Source organism: Alternaria dauci, chromosome 7 (genome assembly GCF_042100115.1).
Source record: "Alternaria dauci strain A2016 chromosome 7, whole genome shotgun sequence".
NCBI lineage: Eukaryota > Fungi > Ascomycota > Dothideomycetes > Pleosporales > Pleosporaceae > Alternaria > Alternaria dauci.
In genome coordinates, this window is record NC_091278.1 from 896018 (window position 1) to 915348 (window position 19331).

The window sequence follows — 19331 nt, forward strand, 5'->3', positions numbered from 1 at the left end:
GCTTCGAGCATTCAACGCTCCAGGCTGACTCGACCAGCATAATCGCGTACATCATCACGGCTCTTTGCGTCAGGCAGCAATTCCACAAGCGCAACACCCCGGATGCCCATCAAACCGCGAGCTACTGCACGACATCAACCATGGTAGCACCCCATCGTCCTGCATCTGGCCACCTCTGCCTGACACCTGTAAGATTCCAGACATGCCTACACACTAATTCCACCTACATAAAAACCCGCGCCGGTACACCTAGCTCGTGCCGACCCATCCCGGGCAAACCAGCCAGAGTGCTCAAACGACAAGTACGGAGATGGCCGACTGCGCCGCCGACCGAAGAACTGCCTGATGCACAGCACAGCTTCTATCTTCGGCACGATTTGCAGACTCCGACTTCGCCTCACACATCCGGCCCGATTAGCGTCTGGAAAGGGACGGGCCTGCACTAAGTGAACCTGTGAGGATACATATAGATTTGGAAATGATGTGGACGATAAATGAGCGATATGCAGTCCACGCACCAAGGCAGTGGCATTTCTTGGTTGAACGAGAATGTTCTTCAACATACCTCTGCTGAATAACTCCATCCCTATCTACACCTTGATCAAAATGGATATCCCCTTGCAACGGCTTCCTCCCCTTCAACATCCAGCCCTTCTTTCACCTGCTCCGCGTGCTTCTGGTCTAGATACTCCAACAATACGTCCCCATACATCTCCTTGCCCTTGTAGCGACTCACGTCCTCACCCCAGGAACGAATTGCGCTGGCTAATCGGCCAGGCACATAGGGTTCCTGCGCAATATCCGTGATGGGATGGAAGTAAGTCCGAATTGTAAATACCACGCCACCAGACTTGGGCAATCTAGGCAAGCAGCGTCAGAAGCTTTGATCCATGGGAGCTGCAACAGGTAGGGTAGGAGTAGGGCGTCAGTAACATACCTCCATAAACTCTGCCTCTCGCTCCTGAACCAGTGGTGTTCAACCGCCTTGTTCTTCTCTGCTGTGAACCATCCTATGCCTCCATCTTCTTTCGCGTCTTCACTCCCTATACTCTCGCTCCAGGCTAGTTTATCGTCGACTTGGATGAAGTAGTTGTTCCGCAGAACAGGGGACTGTGGCTGTATTCTGCGAAAGAAATTGGTCATTGGTTTTTCCAGCTTGTCTTTGAACCTGCGAGATTCGTTAGCAAGCAATGTCTTCCACCAAGAAAAAGCAGTGGTAAAAAAAAAAGGGGACTGAGAAAGACTCACCCCGGTACATCCCCACTGGTATGAATAACAGAAAGCGGCATCCCAAACTTATCCTCCAATCTCCAGAATCCTGCTAGCAGGATAGCACCAGCAAGCAAGTAGTACTGCCCATCCCCCTTCTCAATCATAATAGCAAGATCATCCTGAATCATCCGAGCACACATCTCCATCGGATCCTCACTCTCCCCATTCCTCGTACACCCCTGCCCATCAAACACCTCACCCGTCGCTAGATTCTTCATCCCTTTCCCCTTGCCCATCTCCACCTCCTGGAACAAACTCGGATACCGCTGGGGCAAGTACCTCACCAACTCTGCCAACAATTCCTTCGCTGCGTCCATTGCTTCGGGAGCCGTCTTTATGCATTTTGTGCCTCGCTCAGCGATCCGCGCGGCTTTGAGGGCGTGGTACGATAGATATTCGTTGTCGAGTTCGATCCATTCGTCCCAGGACATGTTGCGTAGACCCATTGTGATGTTGTATTTGGGGCCGTGGCGGAAGGGGCGGTAAGGGAGAGGTTTTGTGGTTGTGAGGGACCAGTTTGGGTAGGGGGATGCTGGGGGGCGGGTGAATGGGGATGGGTGCCACACTAGAGATCGGGGAGTGGTGTTAGGTTTTTGGGTAAGAAAGCAAGGGGCAGGAGGGCTGGGAACAGGACTTGGTCGGATTAAAAACGTACCTCCGGGTGGCCTATCTGGGGCTTTGAATGGGGAGCGTTTCTCGAGGTTCGGGGTGGTGGGTCGGGAGGTGGGATGGCGACGGGTAAGAAGTAGGCGGGTGAGGGTTAGGGCAAGCCATGTGAATGTGACAAAGAAAAGAACTGCGTAGAGAGCTGCTTTTGGCTGGGTGTTGGCATCCTTGAGTGCAGTGTTGAGTTGGGTTTGGATGGAGGTGCAGTGGTGTTGTGCGTCACGTGCGAGACGTGCGAGACGTGCGGTGTGCTCTTCGAGTCGAGTGACCAGGTTCAACATGGCAGATACTAGGCAACGATACTACCAAAACATTCTCATCTACCGGTAGAAAGAGAAGACAGGGTGTTGACTATATAGTTGACAGTTAAGCATGCGGATTGATGCGAAACCAAAGCAGCACAGTATCGTATCCCGTAGCCGCGGACATCATGCGAGGTGTGTAAAATAGCTTCCTTTTATTGTTCCAAAGTATATACAAGCCGATCAATTCCTGCGATAATGACCCATGACAATGTGGGGTTGTCGTGCATGTGTCGTCAGTGATGGTTATCTCCTAGTCTGGGCGGGGAAAGCAATACCCCACTTGGTTAGACCTGGTGTCTATCGACGCGTAGCACCGAACATAGCTGGCCGTTACCCTTGATAACAAGACTGAGCTTCCTAGTGCTCTGCGGGTAAGGTGATCATGAAATGCAACGGCTGTCAGATGCGTCTGGTCAATTCAAGGTGCGTCGACGCTCAGGAAGAACAGTTGCCTTGGTGTCCCTCTTTCTCTTCTGTGTCACAGTACCTATTTGACTACGCATTGCCGAAGATGACCCACAGTACCACATCTGCGTTATGCGCCCTTTTGACTCCTGCGTTGCAACAGGCAGTAATCACCCCATTGGCGGCGGAACTTGGCAGGGATCACGGCTAGATCTGGAACCCAGAGCATGCGACTAATAGTATGTGTCTTGCTTGCGTCCAGAAAAGGAAGACACTTCAGGGCCTTCCAGTCTTTTGTATTGGAGACATAATCAGGCTCAAGAGCCGTCGGAGGAGCTCCAGCAGAGCGCGAGTCAACGATAAAGTCGCACTGCTCAATGTCGGTCTGTTTTATCAGAGTTAGTGAAAATGATGTTTGCATGCCGGTTCGACCTACATATTTGCTGGGATCTTCCAGATTTTCGTCATTCATACCAGACGGCACCAGCCATGTGCCAGGGAATAGTCCGAGAGCGGCGTCAGCCTCGCTGAACTCGCCTGGTAGAAGGCCGGAGAATTCGCTCTTGATAAATTTGGCACGAACTCCCTGAGGTAAGTTGAACGAAGACGGAAAGCGATACCACTCCTTGCCTAAGCACACCGTGTCTCCTGGACGAGCGACTGCCGGGTCGAACAGTGGCTTGTAAACTTTCAGTGGCGCCGAGTATGCGGACATGTGGCCTAAAGATTGGTCAATACTATGTCTCAAACTGTTTGATATATCCTTATGCTGCGGTAGTTGGTGAGAAAGGTGCTCATAACATACCATTGATCCTGAGGATGCCTAGGTTCAAAGACAGAAGCACAGGTACACAGACAATGACAAGCTTCACCATAGGAGGTATCTTGCTTACTAAACGTCGTGGGTCCATTGAGCCAAAGTTGGCCAGCAGAATGTGTAAGGAGAGGGCTGCGTTCCAGGCTAGCGCTGGATATGCAGGATACATAAATCGCTCTTCTTTGTGAGGCTGGATGGTGAACATTGCCAGCCACAAGTAAAATGGACTGACAAAAGTGATAGACCTGGTGAGCGTGTTGCGATAAACAGCCCGGTCAAAGACAAGATACTGGATGAGTAATAACGGTAGAGCAGCCAACGCGAGAAAGAACCAAATGTTGAAGTTCAGGGTCAGGTTGCGGACATAGAAGTGCCATGGCTCTACACCGTAGATATCGGGGCCTCTGCTACCACCGCTAAAAACGTTGTAAAGTACGATGTTCAGCGGCACGCACACGAGCTTCCTGTAGAAGAGCGAGTCGATGACGGTCTGCAAGAGTACAACGACAAATGCTCTACTTGCGCCATGGAGCAGCACTCGTCGCAAGCTCTCTAGAATTGTGCCAGTGAATAGGCCTGCAATGACGTCTTCCGCAATGAAGGGCAGAGCGAGAGCGCCTGCAAAAGGCCAACCTAGGGCACTGCCTACGGCGAACCATGTGATGCCCTGGGCAGTCCTCATGGTACGTCCAGACCAGTCCATGAAAGACGCAAACCCAAGCATTGCACAATTCATGGCGAAACTCGACGGGAGGTATGCAGGGGCAGCATGGTACATGCCCGGACTCATGACCATGATCATGGCAAAGAAGGATGCGACCCGCACCTCGAATGTCTTTCTAATAGCAGTGTACATGCGAGTCTGGCATGCTGCGCAGACTACCGCCAAAACGGCCCGCAGGAAGTAGAACTCAAAGACCTTGGATCTTTGCAAGCCTAGTGTCTGCATAGGCAGCATCGCGAGCCCTATCACAAGCGAGTGTATGGCAGTGTAGGCCCAACTTCGGATGGCGTAGTCTGGAGAGTACTCCCACGTCTGGAGACCATAGCCATGGTTGAGGTAGTGGCTCGGTTCCCAGTAATTGAAGACTTCGTCGCAGTCCTGGATCGGCGAGAAGGCGGCAGCGACGATATTGGCGAGGGAGAAGACGCAGAAGATTGCAGAGGTAGAAAGCTGAGGCGGTGCACTACACACATGATGCATACGTTAGCCTTAGCTAGTTGCGAGGAGGACGGAAATGGACCAACTCAGCCGTGTGGTGCGCCGTCTTGGGGCGAGAAGTGGACATTTCAGCAAGAAGACATGCAAAGGGCGAATGCAAGGCGCTGGCGAGTCTCCATGGAAAGCACACGGGAAGTGCTTTCACGGGCACAGCGCGGATGCGTAATGCATTCGCGCCGTGGTAGGGCTGAGCTCGCGCCTGCCCGCCAAGGCCATTAGCGCGCATCCAAAAAGGCGACATTCTCCCAGGACGTGGTCTCCTCAACCAGAACTATCATCGCACGCACTTAAGCAAACTGGTGCAAACACCGCAGTTGATATATCGCAGCGATCACGCGTGATTCAGAGAAGACTGCAGAGAGAGACACGAAAATGTCCGACTCTCTGGAACCACCGGCCAAAAGGGCGCGGTTGGAAGCGGACGCACCCTTTTATGGCACATCTACATCTGCATCTGCGCTCGACGCGCCTGGCTCGCCTGTCGATGACATGGACGACGACTTTTACGACACTACGCCCGTCAAGCCCTCTGCGCTGCCTACGGCGGTAGACGGGACGACGTCGTTGTTTGCTACGGCGGCACCCGCGCCAGCCTTTCACCTCCCTGGACTCGGCTCTGTGAGCGAGCCCCCGGTCGCGCAGTCGCAACCACAGAGCGGCGCGGTCGTCCAAGACGACGCCCCTGAAGACGGCGAGCTCTCAGATGAGGAGGCCTTTTACCATGATGCCAGCCCGCAGGCCGACATCCCAGTCGCGCCGCCCGTAGCCAATCAGGGCCAGGCGCAGGATGAGGCTCCACAGCACTCTGAGCCGCATCTCTCTTCTGTCCAAGACGCTGCGACTGCTGCTGCCGATACGCCAGCCGTTGACACGGATGGTGAGCTTGACGCGGCTCTTACTGCCGCCATAGACCTCCAGAACGAGACTGAAGCCACCGCCAAAGATGCCTCTGCACCCGATGGCGCAGCTTTCGATAGCAAGGCCGAATTCCTGCGCGCGGCCGAAGCCAACAGGCATGACCAGAACGCCGAATGGCAGCTAGACTCGGACGCGTCTGATTCAGACTCGTCCTCGGATTCCTCCAGCTCTGACGATAGCTCAGATGAGGGATCAGACGAGGGCGAGCTGCTCGATCCCGAAGAGCAGGTCCGCCTCCTCATGGCCGAAGCTGCCGATGAGCCAGGCGCTTCGGGCCCAGTCAAGGTCAAGACGCTCAACGAACAGGACGAGAAATACGAGATGCCAGACATTACAGTCACCGAAAGCACAAAGATCACAGAACTCGGCAAGGTGGAATCTATTGTCGGAAACCTCGTCGTCGTCAAAGCCAACATGTCTGGCGACGAACAAGTGCTCGAGTCTGGCTCTGCGCTGTGTCTAGGAAATCGTACCGTTTGCGGCAAGGTCTCCGAGCAGATTGGCCGTGTGGAGGAGCCTCGCTACTCTTTCGGCTTCAACGACGCCGCTGAACTTGAGAATCTAGGTATTCAAAAGGATACGCCCATCTACTATGTGGATGAGCACTCGACCTTCACCGAAACAGAACCCATCCGCCAGCAGAAGCATACCGATGCATCGAACCTCCACGACGAAGAGACCAACGATGTCGAGTTCTCAGACGACGAGAAGGAGGCCGAATATAAGCGCGAACAGAAGGCTAAGAAGCGCGCGAGGGCAGACACCAACGACGAGCAGCCGGCTGTCAACATCCCTACGGGGCCAAGACTACATGTAGACGCACCGGCACCTCCCATCTACAGGCCCATGGAGTACCAGGGTGGTGGTCTGAAATACAGCGACGATGAAGATGAAGACCTGGGCATGTACAAGCCGCTTGCCCGACCAGATCACTTTGAGCAAATCGTTGGCCAAGGTGCGCCGCTCGAAGACCGTAGTCACGTTCGAAGGGGCATGGGTCGCGGCAGAGGACCTTGGGGTGATCGAGGTCGCGGCTTCCGTGGACGAGGAGGAGGCGGCGGTCGCGGTGACTTTGGTGGCGGCCGCGGCGACAGAGGAGGCTATGGCGGCGGACGAGGCGATTTTGGGGGAGGCCGCGGTGGAGGACAGCAAAGCAATCGGGGAGGCGGCAACAACAACAACAACAACAACAACGCCAACAACCAAAATAACAGAGGCGGTGGTGACAAGGGCGGGCGTGGCGGCAAGAACCAATCTGACCGTGGCAGGCAACAGGACCAGTTCAACGATCGCCAGCAGAACAACCAGCAGAGAAACCAATATTCGGCATCGCCAGCCCGCCAGCAACAAGATCGTAGCCAGTCTCACTCTCAGCAGGACCGCAACCAGCCTCAGCAAGCCCAATCTCAACAGTCTCCATCAGGAGGCGGCGGCGGCGGCAAGAACAAGAACCGCAAGCAGCGACAGCGTGAAAAGAGGGAACGGGAACGTCAGCAACAACAGCAACAGCAACAGCAGCAGCAGCAGCAGCAACAGCAGCCGCAACAGCCTCCGAAACAGCAACATGCTTCTCCAGCACCTTCTGGACCGTCAAATGCTAACGCTTATGCAAACAACAGTAATGCAGGTTGGCCAGTGCCCTTCTCCGGGCCATCACAGCCAGCGGTGCCATATGCTGCCGCACCTGTGCCTCCGCCACCAGCAGCGTACAACTACCAGCAGTCGTATACCCCTCAACCTCAATCAGTCGCTGCAGTACAGCCACCCCAACAGCAGAACCAGGCGGCCAACCTGGCAGCGTGGGCGCAGTGGTTCCAGGTCGTGGGAGCCATGAGTGGACAGCAGCAAGCACAACAACCACAGATGCCAGCACAAGCACCTGCGCCGCCCCCACTTCAGCCACACACGCAGTATTCTTACCCTAACCAGCAATATGCGCAGCCAGCAGCTCCTGCAAATCCTCCGCAACAGGGCAATGCTCAAGCTGGAGCGCAGTCTCTGCAAGATATTCTGCGAGCTCTTCAAGGCGGTGGCGCACCTCAGTAGGCTCGAGGACAGTTGATCAAATCGGAAGTGTGTTTTGTAAGATTATTCTGTTTCAGTATGAGGCATGGTACGTGGAAGCTGTTCTGATGGCACGCCATGGCAACTTGACGAAGCATGCCTCTGGTACTGGATACAGGTCTCACTCTAGATGCGGAAATGCAGATGTAGTGCGTCACTACAAAAAGAGGCATCTGAGGTAGACAGGGCGACGTACAAGCTTTAATGATTGCTTTATTAGATAAGTTGCGATGAGTGGCCTGTTGTGAAATGATCCGAGCCGGTAGCCGAGAAGAAGCAGTTGGGATGAGTTTGAAGGACGTAATATGATGATGCCCAGGCCGGCACCTTGATAATCATTCACAATACACATGTCCGCAGTGTGGCAATATGGAGGTTTGACGCGAGCCCTATTGGCCCCCGTCGAAGTAATATTTCCCATCACGTCAGCGTTGAGCGCAGCAAAGTAAACACACACAAAGATGCATGCCTCGTAGAGGCTCGGCAGCACGAAAGAGTGCCTTGGACAATACGGCAAATGGGCAACAGCTTGGCTAGCCCGCAGCCCACAGACACCCTAGACGTCGGAGGTCAATGAAACGGTGTGGTTTGGGCCAAAGGATAAGAAATGGTGTCCAGCCACGCCACAAAGTCGGATTCGCTTTCGGCCCAAGCTATCGATAATTAGTTCTGCCATCAAGGAGACACCGATGCGGGATGCGGTTGTGCACAGTAGCATGGATGAAATGGATGACGATGGTGGTGGTGTTGTAGCAAACGTGGCTATGAAAAGCGGGGTGGGGGGGAAGGAGGTGCGACGACTAGACACAAGTCAGAGGCACTGCAATAGGCATATGCTGCAAACAGAAGGGGTGAGATGCAACTATCAAAAGCCGGTAGTGCAACGTTTGTCGTTGTTGACATTACTGCATGCGGTCCCAGGTAGCTCCGGGTGCAGGCTCAGGCTCAGGCCCATGTTCTAGGCCGGGGAGGGGATTGCTAGGACGGCTGCTCGGTAGGACCCCGTAGTGTGTAGGCAGCTGGGAGGGTTAGCCGTCTTGTGTGGGCTGTGGTGTGGGTGCAGGTGGCGCATTGTTGCTCGATGCATACAGGCTTGATGCTGCTCTCCATACCAAAGTGGAGCCCCCCATGCCCATGCACCATCAGAGAGGAAGACAGCCCAGCGTCGTCGAGAGTAGTCAGCCGTTCTTCACGACCACGACTACGACTACAACCACAACCACCACGCATCGCCCGCCCCGTGACGCATCGTGCTGCTGTCTCTCCGCCCGCCCCCACGCTGCTGCTGCCGCTGCTCTTGTGCCGACCGCCGCCCATGTTGCACACCTCGAGCTGCTGTCCCGCCTCGATGAAGTAGCCGTCCCAGCCCTTTCTGCGCAAGCAGTTCCCATCACCCCTACCCCCCGCCGCCGCCTAGACGCTGCCATCGACGCTGCAGACGCGCGGGCCACTGTCGCGACTCACCCACTGCACGCCCCCCGCCGCCCGCGACCATGACGCGGAATGAGACCATCGGCCGCCATGGATCGGTGGAGAGCTCGTGGAGTTCGCGCTCCGGCGACACGATACGGCCGTATGGACGCGCGGGCTCGCTGAGGGGCACCCCTGTGACTGTCAAGACGGACAAGAATCTCAATTCGCGGTATGTTGTTCCATCTTGGTGCTGCGAGCGCTGGGCGCCGTGGTGGGGAGGTTGCGCGCGCTGTGCGCCTCGACCGCGGCCCTCGCGTCGTCCCCAAATGGCGCGCGAGACATCTGGCGAGCACAATGGCCAGCCTCGCCTCGCAGTGTCTCGCTGCCAGCAGACGTGCATCGCCGCTCTGCACCACACGAAGCGCTGCTAACACCGTCATGTAGTGTCGAGAGGGAGTCCGAGATCTCGCCTGGCACCGTCCCCCCAGCTCCGCCGCCCAAGGACCCCTCGCACAAACCGCGCAAGCCTGCCCCTTGGGACAACCCCGCGACGAACACCTTTGGACATCACCGAAAACAGCTGGCTGTCTTGGAGACGTCGGGAGGACGAGTGCCGTCGATATCGCGAAACCCCCCCACCGCTTCCAGCACCAATTCCCAAATCGCGCCCTGGTCGACCGCGCCCAACGGGACCAGCATGGCCAACGGTGTCTGGAGCAGCTTCTTCAATGACTCAAACGAGGACGTGTCGCAATCGTCGCCTGGATTTCGCCCCGCCGCTGGTGCCAGGGAGGACAGCATGGGCTTTCCCTTGAAGGACGACAGACGGCCGTCTGTAGCCAGCGCCACCACGGTCAGCAGCACTGGCTCCAAGTCGAGCATGGGCAGAGGCTTCCACAAACGCCTGCAGAACGTATTCGGAGAAGACTTCCCTGCCGACGACCGTCAAAACTCGGACACGAGCTTGAACACGCAGCAGCGGAACCGTGGCAACTCCCTCAGCAACACCATAGGCAGCAAGCAACAGTCCCGCCCGACCTCGCCTACCAGTTCGCGGCCACGTACACCGCAAGCATCCTCGGAAGTCACGCCATGGGAATTCCAAGACTCAAAGGTAACTCTTCAATTGGTTTTTGGGCCTCCGCCGAGGAAGGCACTTTTGTCTTCCTACTCCTCGTGCCCCTTCCTTATTTCTCCGCTACCACGCACCGCGACCTCGGACCTGTATCACTAACCCCTCATAGGACATACCTACTCCAGGTGAGAATGGAGGACGTCGCTCGTCCGAGCAACATTCAGCCAAATCGGGTCGGTCGCATCACAAGCTGCACGTAAGGCTGCCCGGCACTGGCCATCGGCACAAGGGCAGCAAGGAGGAAAACAAGGCTCCGGACGGACGCGCAGACATAAACCAGTCTTACCCGCTGCGCCCCACCACCAGCCGCGACGATTCCACATACAGCGTTCGCCCGAACCAGCCTTCCGCCCTCAGCTCCGCGTTCGCCTCCAAGACTAGCCTTCTGGGACGACCTTCGAGCCCGACGCCAAGCTCATACTCGGATATGACACGAGATGAGAGGATAGCGCAGCGATCGCCCAGCACCAACAAGACGTCACACGGCTTCTTCGCGCGACTACGAGGCAAAGACAAGGACAAGTCGGATCGCATACTGCCATCAGACAACCTCAAAAACCTGACTGCCGCTGGAACCGCTTCGGCCACCTCTCTGAGTCCCTCCATCAATAGCGCACGGCTCGCAAGACCAGAGGCGTCTCCGCAGGCCACCATGGCAAAGCGGCAGGCTGTCAACAACGGTGTCGAAGCCCAAGGTAAAGAGCAGAGGGTGAGAGCTCCTCACCACCGTCTGCCTACCTTCCGGAAAGACAAGCGCCCACCCGCGAGCGAGCACACCGGACGAGACCCCAACGATACCATCGCTAGTATGGCAGGCAACGATGCCGTCTTCTTCCTAGACAGGAATCTCGACGACATGGAAGGCATCGTGAACCCTACTTCACAACAACCGCCTATGACGCCGCCTGTCGGAGAGGTGCCAAAACAGCCACCAAACCTCGGCGAAGACATCTCTGTACCGGGGCCCGATGACGACGGTACCGCAGCCTGGGACGCGCCAGACTCCTGGGCCGTAAAGCGCATGAAAGACGAGATGGACAAGCTGGGCGACGCTGAGGAGGCTACGACTCCTTGCAAGGAAGAGAGCGACAACAAGACATACTGCCTGCGTATTTTCAGAGTCGATTCGACGTTTGCAACACTATCAGCCACCCTGAACACAACCGTACAAGAGATCATACAGATACTAGGTAAAAAAACCGTGCTACAGGACGAACTGGACAATTATCACATTGTGATGCGGAAACACGATACCTCGCGGCAACTGGAGAGTAACGAGCGCCCGCTGTTAATCCAGAAGCGGTTGCTAGAACTTGCCGGGTACACCGATCAGGATCGCCTGGAGGATGTTGGGCGTGAGGATAACAGCTACCTCTGCAGGTTCACCTTCCTCCCAGCCAAGATGAGCGGATACTCCAGTCTGGAACGGGATCCCGGATTCAGCAAGATGCAAAAGTTCAGTCACATTGATCTTCAAGGTCGAAACCTCATCACCATACCCATCACACTCTACCAGAAAGCGACCGAGATAATATCGCTCAACCTGTCACGCAATCTGTCACTTGACGTTCCCAGAGACTTCATTCTTGCATGCACCAATTTGCGGGAGATCAAATACACCAGTAATGACGCCCGACGACTACCTCCTAGTCTAAGCCTTGCCAGCCGTTTGACCATGTTGGACATCTCAAACAACCGTCTCCAATCTCTTGATCGCGCCGAATTGTACAAGCTGCAAAGTCTTCAAGGTCTTCGACTTTCCAACAACGGGCTGACCCGACTACCAAGATACTTTGGGGAGTACCGTGCGCTTCGCAGTCTGAATCTAAGCTCAAATTCTTTGAGCGAGTTTCCCGACTTTCTGTGCGAAGTCCGGACCCTGGTAGATCTTGATATCAGCTTCAACTCGATATCGAGCTTGCCCAAGATTGGCCAACTGACATGTCTGGAGAGGCTCTGGGCAACGAACAATAAGTTGACTGGTAGCTTCCCTTCAACACTGAGCAATCTGGTCAACCTTCGAGAAATTGATGTACGGTTCAACGCGCTTGATAGTATGGATGTCATGTCCCAGCTACCGCGACTGGAGTACCTGATGATCGGACATAACTCTATTTCCGCTTTCGAAGGCTATTTTCCCAAGATCCGTGTGCTCCACATGAACCATAATCCAGTCACACGTTTTGGTCTCACTCAGGCAACACCATCACTGTCCGTCCTCAATCTTGCATCAGCCAAATTGGCGCAATTGCCCGAGGATCTGTTTGGGAAATTGACCGGTCTCACAAAGCTTATCCTCGACAAGAACCACTTCACCTCCATATCGAACAACATCGGAAAGCTCTATAGGCTGGAACATCTCAGTGTGGCCCGAAATTCGTTGGACGTATTGCCTGCCGAGATCGGTCGTTTAGTGGAGCTTCGCTATCTGGATGTGCGCGAGAACAACCTGAATAAACTTCCCCAGGAACTGTGGTATGCTCGGCGACTCGAGACACTGAATGTTTCTTCCAACGTCCTCGAAGCATTCCCCAAACCGGGCGCATCACCTCCGCAGGTAACCAACGGCGATCAGTCTCAGGTAGACGGCGCGTCTGCAGTCGTCACACCAGGCTTGGCCTCAAGTCCCAGTTACGAAGAGCTGGGAAAGCTGGAAGATTTCCAGAATCGCCGTCCTAGCGAGGCATCAGGAGGCCTTAGTGTTGGTACATCGTCTGCTTCTTCGCAACGGAAGGGATCCCAGGCATCATACAACACTTCGAGCACAGCACGCAAGCCATCAGTAGCGTCGCGTGCACCCACTGAAGGGACACTGACTCCCGTGTCCCGCAAAGACTCCAGCCTTAGTAGCCGTATGGTGACTACTTTCGCGGGTTCTCTTCGACACGTATTCCTGGCTGACAACCGGCTAAACGACGACGTGTTTGACGAACTGTGTCTACTTCCCGAGTTGCGAATCGTGAATTTGTCATACAATCTTATCTACGATGTACCACCTCGCACGATCCGAAGATGGCAACACCTCACTGAGCTTTACTTATCGGGTAACGACTTGACATCTCTCCCGGCAGAGGACCTGGAGGAAGTTGGTTCGCTCAAGGTCCTTCACATCAACAACAACAAGTTCCAGGTCCTGCCGGCGGAACTTGGCAAGGTTGCGCAGTTGGCGGTTCTCGACGTCGCTAGCAACTCGCTGAAATACAATGTGTCGAATTGGCCATATGACTGGAATTGGAACTGGAACCACAAACTCCGCTACCTGAATTTGTCGGGCAACAAGCGTCTAGAGATCAAACCCAGCGGCTCGTACAGCGGTAGTGGCATGAGCATGCGAGAAGGGCGCGACCTCACTGACTTCAGCTCTTTGATTAATCTTCGAGTGCTGGGGCTTATGGATGTCACAATGATGGTTCCCTCAGTACCCGAGCAGTCAGAAGACCGGCGAGTGCGCACTGCTGGCTCGGCTGTTGGGACAATGGCGTACGGCATGGCTGATTCGCTGGGTCGCAACGAACACATCTCAACCATGGATATGGTTGTGCCCCGCTTCCGTAGTCATGACGATGAGCAGCTGCTCGGTCTGTTTGACGCACAACCGCTCGCTGGTGGTGGAGCCAAAATCGCCAAGTACCTGTATGATCACTTCAAGAACCGGTTCGCCAACGAGCTCGAGCGTTTACAACCGAGTGAAACCCCATCGGACGCTTTGCGACGAACTTACCTTGGCCTCAACAAGGAACTAGCTACCGCTGCAAGTCAGGGTCTGGACAAGAACGGTCTCACTGCACCATCGACACAAACACGCAGTTCCATGCCCGATCTCAGCGATGATGACATGACGTCTGGAAGCGTGGCAACGGTACTGTTTCTGAAAGAGATGGAACTTTACATCTCCAACGTTGGCGACGCACAAGCCCTTCTGATCCGTTCAGAAGGAGGACACAAAATTCTTACCAGGAAACACGACCCCGCTGAGCCTGGTGAGAGGTCCAGGATACGAGAAGCCGGAGGGTTTGTCTCGCGACAGGGTAAACTCAACGATGTTCTGGAGGTTTCGAGAGCATTTGGATACGTCCAAATGTCTCCATCGGTTATTGCTTCGCCGCACATCCTCAATCTTACCCTTGGTGACAGAGATGAGATGATCTTAATAGCTTCTCGAGAGCTTTGGGACTATCTCACCCCGGATTTTGCTGTCGATGTCGCACGATCGGAGCGCGACGACCTGATGGTTGCTGCTCAGAAGCTCCGCGACTTGGCCATCGCTTTTGGCGCGACTAACAAGATCATGGTCATGTTGCTCGGTGTCAGCGATCTCAAGAGCAAACAACGTGCTCGGTACCGCACGCAGAGCATGTCTCTCATACCTGCTCCTGGCGCGGATCCTGATTTTGCGGCAACACGAAGACGCGGAAAGAAGGGCAACTTGGTTGGCGATTCTAAGCTTGCTCGACTCGACAACGAGGTGGATGCACCAACCGGAGAGGTCAGTCTGGTGTTCACAGATATCAAGAACTCGACGATACTCTGGGAGACATACCCGATTGCCATGCGCTCCGCGATCAAGATGCACAATGAGCTCATGCGTCGACAGCTGCGCATCATTGGTGGTTACGAAGTCAAGACGGAAGGTGATGCCTTCATGGTCGCTTTCCGCACTGTAACGTCAGCTCTGCTGTGGTGTTTCACAATCCAGAGCCAGTTACTTGAAGTGCAGTGGCCGCAAGAGATTCTCAACAGCGTCAATGGACAAGAGGTGGTCGATCCTGATGGTAATGTCATCTTCCGAGGTCTCTCTGTCCGTATGGGTATCCATTGGGGCACACCAGTGTGCGAAGTCGACCCAGTCACCAAGCGCATGGACTACTTTGGACCCATGGTCAATCGTGCCTCGCGTATCTCTTCCGTTGCCGATGGAGGTCAAATCACTGTCTCGTCTGATTTCATCGCTGAGATTCAACGTCTACTCGAGACGCACATTGAAGGCGACCGTAAGAACTCTGCCGGATCTGAAGAAGCTTACAGCGACGACATGAACAGCCAGATGATTCGTAGTGAATTGCGGTCCCTCAGCTCCCAAGGTTTTGAGGTCAAAGACCTCGGTGAACGCCGCCTCAAGGGTCTTGAGAATCCTGAATACATATACCTCATGTACCCCCACTCGCTCGCTAGTCGTCTTGCTGTTCAACGTCAGACGGAACCGAAGCCTGCGGACCAGCAAAAAGAGCCTACGGCGGGTCAAAAGATGGCGGGTAGTCAGCTCACTATCGACACCGAAGACGTATGGAATCTCTGGAACATTAGTCTACGTCTAGAGATGCTGTGCAGTTCACTTGAGAATCCAGGATGCTCAGAGCTGAAGCCGCCGGAGACGGCCCTCTTGGAGAGAATGAGGAGTAGGGGTGGGGAGATAACGGACCGATTCTTGATCAACTTCGTCGAGCATCAGATCTCCAGAATCGAGGTATGATTCCTGAGCTTTTTAGATACGAAGAGAGCGAATACTAATCAAGACGATAGACTTGTGCCAGCACTCTTGCCCTGCGCCACATGGTAAGGCCATTCGGCTCTGGGTCTCTGCTCGACCAAGCTTGCCATATGGGCGACATTTTCTCCGAACTAGAGGCGAAGCTCAAGCGCCTAGAGGAGTTTGAACGTGGAGCTATGGAAGGCATGGCGCCATCATGAAACGCGTCTGTCTAACACGAAACGACCATACATATCCGCAATTACGCAAACTTGCAACATGCGAACACGATCACGCGTCGCCCGTAGAAAGCGGCGACGTTCAATGACCACAAAGTCTCGCTCCCAATTCGCCTTTTACACAACACCCTATCAGATCCTAATCCATTAGTCTCTTCCTCGGTGAGGAAGCATGGCAACACCCGCATCTTTTTCTCCCCACAAATTATCGACTCGGCGTTTTATTTCACACTGGCTCGGGAGCGGATGGGACATGGATCTGTATTGTACAGCACATGCGCATACATGCGGCATAAATGCCCTGGAGACTACGTACCTCTATGTCACCTATACCTTTACCTCACATGACCTCGATACCATCACGTATCTTATCACTACCCACAATGTAGGAAACTTCTGAGCGGGTCGCAATTAGGCGGAGGGTTCGTTTTTTTTGGTTTCATGGCGTTTTTGGCGAGGAGCTCGCTCCTGAGCAGATTCGGGCTTTTGCGCACTATGCGTACTATGTTGTTTTTGCTGGTTAACCTTGGGTTAGGGGCTCTTTTTTTGGTTACGTTTGGATTGGAACTGTTAGCTGTACACTTTATTATTATCATGCTGGGTTTGGGGGATGGGGCTTGGGCTTTTGGACGGCTGGGTAGTCGAACGATTGATTTCTGTTGTTTTCACGGCCTTGAGATGGTTGGTTGGTTGGTTGGTCGGTGGGGGGTGGTTACTCTGCTTTCAGATGATTGGCGGGTGCGGTGAATGTGTGTATGAGTGCGAGCATGATGGCGAAGGCGAGGGGTGCGTGGAATAGCAGCCTCGTGTTTTGATGATTCGGCCTCTACTATCTTTGAACATGATGCGTTTGTGTTGTCTTCAGTACGGAACTGATACTATGGATGGTGACAATCTGCGATTGTTGCTCTCTTCTTCTTCTTTCTCGAATGGACGAAAATCATAGCTGTTGAGTGCGCCTCTTGTCTTTTCTTCGTCTATCACATCCAAAAACACAAGTATGATGTGATATGTAGCCGCTTGTCTGTTCTGCTTCTTTGTCAAAAAAAAAGAATGGGGATACTCTACCATGGAGTCCCTCCCACTTTCCAAAAAGTTCAATAGTGTCCAATGTCTTTCTCTTCTAGACACTCCTCTGAGATTGGAGATTGACTGTTACATCTCCGCTCTTGAAGTTTGCGAAAAGTTATGCCCACACAGCTCATGTTCGTCTTGGGATCCAAAACCGATACTGGAATGGTCATGAGATGGAATCACGAAGGCTTTCAATACATTCACAAATCCACAGAACATTCGACTACGATGTCATGGTTTTCGGCTATCTCGGCTTTCTGTGCAAACGTAGTACTTACAACTGTGGTACTTTACCATTGGGTATATAATTCGCATATCTCGATGACTCTTGTTCCACTACAGCAATGCCCTCACCTTTTTCCAAAAAAAAAATTACACAGCCAGGACCTATGGTCTGAGCGTCTTCTGAATATATGCCTCCGAAAATGCAATGAAATCAGAGACGGCAAGTTTACGATCCAAAACAAGCACGAAACCCCAACATGGAGAAACCCTCCAAGAGTATTTGGATAATATCAACACTGCAATGGCTTACTTCATATACCACTATCGAAGTGTTCTGTCATGAAGGCATCTGTCTATCCCCTTACCCATCCCAAACCTACCAAAGATCACCAGGTCCCCTTCTCCGATGCAAATGCTTGACCACAACGTTCACACCCCTCCGTCTCATCTCTTTGGCAACAATCTCCGCTGCACCGACACTTCGATGTGTACCCGCATGACACGTAGTCTGTATCGAGACAACCGGATGACCAGCATTGAAATGGTTGGCAATGAGCATTATTGCTTTGTTACTAATATATCATGAATCAATGTCTTGTTTTTTACCTGAGTTCTTCAAATGGCATTGGAGTGTAGATATGGGTACTCACATTTCCCCTACGGCTGTCCGACTCTTTAGTATAAATTGTTGTACTTGCGGGCTCACTCCAGAGTACATCTCGCACATTTTGCGTGGTGGTGCACGCCAGTTCTGGCAGTATATGGTGAGAAGGGCTGGTACGTGTGGTACGTGTTCTAGTAGTTGTGCTTCGGCGCCTGGTTGGCATTTGAGGACTTTAGAGGAGTAAGTGGTTATGTATAGGGTTTTCTGGGCTAATAAAACTTGTGGTTGCAGAAGAGGTTGCTGTGGAAGCAGTAGTTGTTGCTGGGGAGAGTTCTGCTGAGGTGGTAGTAGAAGTGGTAGTGGTGCGGGGATTAAACCTGCTTGAATAGGCACTTGCACTTGCGGAAGTGGGTATGCGACAGGCTGAAGCAGGAACATCTGCATTTGTGGATATCCTGGAAACATGAAGGACGATGCTCCTAGAAGAGAAACGTGGTATGGCACTGTGTGTAAGCAGCTCCTCTACGTACACAGGCATCATATGAAGATATCCAGATGCTGATAATGTGATTAGAGTCAATATGCTTCAATACTTAGGCCAAAATTTGATGCAATACGTATGTGTGTACGTGATTCCATGTCACAGATAGGACCAGAAGCTGGTAACTGTGAATTCGAAGTGTGCAAGTTCTCAGACTTCACATTCTCACCAAGAGGAAAAACCGCATACATGCCTGCCAGCGTCAGGGAAGCCCTTTGGCAAGTTTTGATTGAACGTTAGCAAAGACCTCAAATTGCAGTTCAAAAGACCACCTGATGTCTCTCCACCACTCGATACATACGTCACGCTTACGAACAACTGCGCCACGTCAACCCTTACGCCGCACTGTCGCCTACCCCTGCAGCCAGCTCATTGCACCGGACTGACATCCGAGAGATTTTTATTCTTCATAGTCATCTCTTCCATCCTACGACCTGTAGCTCTTGCATGCAGATAGGGCTGCATACTGTTACACGTGGCGCCAAAATCCCCGGTCGCATACCTGGTCCCACGCCAACCTTCCATAACCTGCTTCTACAGCCATGCATGGAAGCAGGTAAGTGACTCTCCTTCTGCCTGCGGCCTGAATCGTAACGGCACGGGTATAACGAGGTCTTCGCTTGCCATGTAAGGAGAATACGAAACTTGGCAACGTCCACGAAGTGGGTTAGCAAGTCTACCACGTCGCGAATCCTACTCACGCCCCACCCGCGCATAGAGGACTGGGCAGGATCTGGGCGGCTATCTCACCAATAGGACATTGTAAGCTGCAGACATGGCAGTATGGGAGTGAAGGGTAAGCGAATCTTGATGTGTGGTGGGTGAGATCCCTTACTCGGCGTCGGCGATATGTGGCGTGGTCGATGTGATACCAAGTTGCCGGGTCCTTTGAAGGATCAAGATGCCGTATCGGCATACCTCACAATTGTCGGTTAACCGAACAAGATATGCATTGTTGGCTGAA

At 53.6% G+C, this 19331-nt stretch overlaps 4 protein-coding genes across 4 annotated transcripts; 2 read left to right on the forward strand and 2 right to left on the reverse strand.

Moving 5' to 3' along the window:
- Window positions 1–601: 601 nt before the first annotated feature.
- Window positions 602–1718, reverse strand: ACET3X_007469 (uncharacterized protein; the record flags this gene model as incomplete). The annotated part of the gene is made up of 3 exons (XM_069453618.1): window positions 602–860; window positions 938–1168; window positions 1249–1718. The coding sequence occupies 3 exons, from the start codon at window positions 1716–1718 to the stop codon at window positions 602–604; spliced, it is 960 nt and encodes a 319-aa protein (XP_069304632.1).
- A 1060-nt stretch (window positions 1719–2778) lies between these two features.
- ACET3X_007470 (uncharacterized protein) lies at window positions 2779–4754 on the reverse strand (the record flags this gene model as incomplete). Its single annotated transcript, XM_069453619.1, has 4 exons — window positions 2779–3033; window positions 3085–3368; window positions 3454–4652; window positions 4714–4754. 4 exons carry the CDS (start codon window positions 4752–4754, stop codon window positions 2779–2781), a joined length of 1779 nt encoding a protein of 592 aa, XP_069304633.1.
- A 305-nt stretch (window positions 4755–5059) lies between these two features.
- ACET3X_007471 (uncharacterized protein) lies at window positions 5060–7651 on the forward strand (the record flags this gene model as incomplete). Its single annotated transcript, XM_069453621.1, has 1 exon — window positions 5060–7651. One exon carries the CDS (start codon window positions 5060–5062, stop codon window positions 7649–7651), a length of 2592 nt encoding a protein of 863 aa, XP_069304634.1.
- A 1511-nt stretch (window positions 7652–9162) lies between these two features.
- Window positions 9163–15905, forward strand: ACET3X_007472 (uncharacterized protein; the record flags this gene model as incomplete). The annotated part of the gene is made up of 4 exons (XM_069453622.1): window positions 9163–9311; window positions 9527–10196; window positions 10327–15681; window positions 15738–15905. 4 exons carry the CDS (start codon window positions 9163–9165, stop codon window positions 15903–15905), a joined length of 6342 nt encoding a protein of 2113 aa, XP_069304635.1.
- Window positions 15906–19331: the final 3426 nt, after the last annotated feature.